The sequence below is a fragment of the Piliocolobus tephrosceles genome, chromosome 6, assembly GCF_002776525.5.
Source record: "Piliocolobus tephrosceles isolate RC106 chromosome 6, ASM277652v3, whole genome shotgun sequence".
Lineage (NCBI taxonomy): Eukaryota > Metazoa > Chordata > Mammalia > Primates > Cercopithecidae > Piliocolobus > Piliocolobus tephrosceles.
Genome location: NC_045439.1, coordinates 3,070,677 through 3,075,247, shown reverse-complemented (window position 1 = coordinate 3,075,247; position 4,571 = coordinate 3,070,677). Strand labels below are relative to the sequence as shown.

The 4,571-nt window shown below is 42.4% G+C and overlaps 1 gene segment (V, D, J or C); it reads left to right on the top strand.

Annotated features, from left to right (window-relative positions):
- Positions 1-2,448: 2,448 nt before the first annotated feature.
- On the top strand, positions 2,449-3,457 carry LOC111530547. The segment is given in 3 exon segments: positions 2,449-2,610; positions 2,714-3,040; positions 3,342-3,457. Coding segments are annotated over 3 exon segments (531 nt in total).
- Positions 3,458-4,571: the final 1,114 nt, after the last annotated feature.

The following is a 4,571-nucleotide window of genomic DNA, read 5'->3' as shown; positions in this document are numbered from 1 at the left end:
TCTCTTTACTTATTAGTCTGCTCATTTTTTAAATTTATAATTCAGTCTTGATAGGTTGCATGTTATGCTCTGATCTGTATTATTTTCTCATTTTTTTCTCAGTTTCTACTTACATATGCTATAAAAATGTAATATTGGCATTTTTGTACTTCCTTTACACACATTATAAAGAAAATAAAAATGTAAAAACTGAATTTCAACCTAGCTTTTCCATTTTTGACAATCTGTATTTTTTTTTTTTTTTTTATAGATTCAGGTATTGGATGTATTTCATACAGCTACTCACCTGGAAACTCTGCTAACATGTCTACTGAAGAAATAATGTGCTGGAAATAGTTTTTTTCAGGATCTATTGGTCTGACAGAATATTTATTTATCTTAGATTTATCATCTCCAGGGACAATATAAAGAAGATGCTGTATCAGTAAATGGGCCATCTACAAACCAAGAACACGTCACTACATTACTGTGCAAAAGAAGCGCCTGAGGAAAAGCCGGTGTGAGCCCAGATTCAAACCTTCAGGGACACATGGGGGAAATCAGCTGCAGGGCATGCTCAGGACCCACTGATCACAGTCAACCCCAGAGGGAGGTGCACAAAAAGGTTAACAGCTGCTTTCCTGCTGGGTTCTCTCTACAAGAACTCGTTTCCCCCAAGATTTCCATGTGCGTGAAAGGAAAATAAATTTTGGGACCCAAAATCACAAGCCCAAGGGCAAAGTGCAGCTGGAAACAGCTGGGCAAACATGCCTCCATTCCTTCCCTCAAATGACAGCTACTAACGTTTTAAAAAGCTGCATGCCTCCTTCAGAATTTCACCACAAGGAAAACCCTTGTGAACCAACAACAGGCAGAATAATTTCTCTGCTCACATCAGTCAAATGCAACTCTGATTGTTACCTTTGCTCTATTGTTTCTCTGCATGAACGGTAGGCCTATGTGACTATTCCTGCAAATTGTGCATTTGGTTAAAGGCTAATCAAAAACTCAAAAGAATGCAACCATTTTTCTCACATCTAACTATGATCTGTAAGCTCTCTCCCTACTTCAAGTTGTCCTGCCTTTCTGAACCAAACCAATGTACTTCTTACATATATTGATTAATGTCTCATGTCCCCCTAAACTGTATATAACCAAGCTGTGCCCCACAATCTGGGGCACATATCCTCAGGACTCCCTGAGGCTGTGTCACTGGCATGTCCTTAATCTTGGAAAAATGAACTTCCTAAATCTATTGAGATTAGTCAACGATACTCTTTGGTTTACAGGTTTCTTTTTTTATCTCATAACTTCAATGATCTGAAATATTAAAGAAAATTTGCCAAACTAATCATTCTCTTGTTTAATCTGTTATTGTATTTGTAAAGGGAAACATATTTATATAAGTTATGTATAATTAATAATTTATGTACATTATGAAGCTGAGTAGCAGAATTATTAATAAGACCTAGAGTAATACGAAATTCAAGTATCAATTAGCAGCTTAATAGAAAAACAAATTATGCTACATCTGTTTGCTGAAATGCTACCCAATATTTGTAAGAAATAAACACACACAATAAAAAGGTTTAATTCTCAGTATTTCTACTGAGAAAAATAAGCCAAATAGATAAGAGTACATACTATATTATTTCATTCTTATAAATTCTAGAAAATAAATGGTGGTCTAAAGAAATATGAAAACATCAGTAGTTTTATAAAGAAATGGTAGAATAAGGGAAGGAGGAAAAACAAAAAAACATAAGAGAACAAGAAGAATGTTGAGGGGAGTTGACTTGTCACCTTCTTGAAAATAGGGGTTTTTTTCAGTGTTTTCTATTGTAGAGGTTAAATATTTGAATTTTATTTTCTGTCAATTAAAACTTATAAAATTTATTACAAGTAAACAACTGACATTTTTGACAAAAAAAAATAGCAAGGAGCAAATAAATATGTTAAATGTCAGGTATACCTAAATATTTATATGTCTGAACCTTGTCTCCATATTTTTAGGTAAATGCAGCAAAACAAGACAAGTTTTCATGACAGGAAGTGGGTTTTACAAACCACACTAGGCACGTTTAGCTCTGTCCAGAGGTAGTCAAAAGAGCAATTGAGGTCTGCTATGAGGAGCATAGGCCCAGATTCTAGCACTCACTCATGCCAGATATAAGCCCTCAGACACATACAGAGACCCTCCATGTGTGGGTTCACTTTTACATCTATAAATCAAGAAACCATTGACTCCTAAACACCATAATTTATACACACAGGTAAACATAATTAAAAATGTGATAGTTGTTAAATGTTTACCAACAGAACAATTTCACAGTAAGACAGCATTTTCCCAAATGCAATCATTGTCATCAAATCCCCAGGGACACTCTCATCTGCCCTGGGCCCTGCCCTCTTCTCAGACGTCCCACCCCAGAGCTTGCTATATAGTAGGAGACATGCAAATAGGTCCCTCCCTCTCCTGATGAAAACCAGCCCAGCTCTGACTCTGCAGCTCTAGGAGAGGAGCCCAGCCCTGGGATTCCCAGATGTTTTCATTTGTGATCAGCACTGAACACAGAAGACTCATCATGGAGTTCGGCCTGAGCTGGGTTTTCCTTGTTGCTATTTTAAAAGGTGATTCATGAGGAAATAGAAATATTGAGTGTGAGGGGACATGAGTGAGAGGAACAGTGGATATTTGTGGCAGTTTCTGACCTTGGTGTCTTTTTGTTTGCAGGTGTCCAGGGTGAGGTGCAGCTGGTGGAGTCTGGGGGCGGCTTGGCAAAGCCTGGGGGGTCCCTGAGACTCTCCTGCGCAGCCTCCGGATTCACCTTCAGTAGCTACTACATGAGCTGGGTCCGCCAGGCTCCAGGGAAGGGGCTGGAGTGGGTCTCAGCTATTAATAGTGGTGGGGGTAGCACATGGTACGCAGACTCCGTGAAAGGCAGATTCACCATCTCCAGAGACAATTCCAAGAACATGCTGTATCTTCAAATGGACAGCCTGAGAGCCGAGGACACGGCTGTGTATTACTGTGCGAAAGACACAGTGAGGGGAAGTCGGTGTGAGCCCAGACACAAACCTCCCTGAGCCCAGACACAAACCTCCCTGAGCCCAGACACAAACCTCCCTGCAGGGGCGCGCGGGGCCTCCAGGGGGCGCTCGGGACCCACCGATCAGAGTCAGCCCAGAGGCAGGTGCACACGGAGGCTGGTTTCCTGTCAGGATGTGGGACGTCATCTTTTTACAGTTCCTCTAGTGAACCTCTCTACGTTCAGAATTCTCTGATGACTAATGTAATCTCTACATATTTTTACAATGGTTGTTTTAATATGAAAACCTATTCTCATGTGTACAAAATGCAGACGATCCTTACCGAGGAGATGAGAAGTTCCCACCCATGGTGGCCACGATCAGAGTCCTGAGGAAGCTCAGGCTTCCCGGTGAGTCTTCTCCAGTCAGACTCAGGACAGGAGCCTGAGAAAGATCCCTGACCAGAACTGAGGTCTGGCTGCTCACAAGAGGGCACGAGCTGCGGGGGCTGTTCCTGCGGACCCCTGATTCGGCGGCGGATGAATCAAACATACACGCACACAGGTGTTCTGCTTTGCCAGTTCAGCGGAGGGTCCGAGGCCACTGACTGACTCCAAGGAGAGTCCTGTAAAGAACGGCAGCAGCGGCCTGAGCCGCTCGCGCTCCAGGCGTTTATTTAGCATAGAATTCATGACAGAAGCTCTGAGTCAACACACTTGTGGAGAATTAACACGGTTAAGAGAGTAGTTCTATGGAGGAGTAAAGCTCAGGGACTGCGGTCTAAGGTAAATACCATTAGGGGGCGGTGTCCTTGGTCGACCTCCCCCGAGAGGTTCATCAACCCTAGTATTCACCCTATACCTAATGCTCTAAGGTTAGAACCGGCCGCCTTCAGCCTGTTCAATTATTACAAGCTATGTAGCCTTTCAACCTTCCAAAAGGTTTGTGACTATTCCCTATAACTTTCCCTAATATGTCCCTTTAATATTTCTGCCACCACCCTGATGGAATCCCAACAGGAACAGTCTTTAGGGATTCTGATTACAGCAAAAGGGAGGGTGGGCCAGGGTCAGTGTCAGGTAGAACCTCACAGCTTTCTCGTTGGACCCTTCTCCTGACACTGAGGTATGCAAATCAGCATCGATACTGATCTGGAGCTTCTTTTCCTAAATCATGTACTGTCTTTTTTAGTTGTTTTTCCTGCTTTTCCATTTTTCCATTTGCTTTTCCTGCTTTCTGGAAAAGGAAGATATTTTCCCTGTAGTTAAAATTCCAGGCCTCAAGCCCTTTCCCTGGAGCTCAGGTGGGTCTCAGGCTGTGGCTGCTGCAGTCACGCAGGAGAGGCTGGTGGGACTTTCTTCACTCCTCCTCACTCAGGACCCTTCACTGTGTTGCATGGAGACTCATCTGTAAATATAAGTTGCCAGTGGGAACTGAAGGGGACAAGCCTTTTTGGTTAACACAGGATATGGATGTGTTTCTAATCCTGTTCTGATAAACTTTCACAGAGTAATGTTCTTTACTAGTGGTGTGAGGAAGAGGGTGTGAAAGTTGTCAGAATC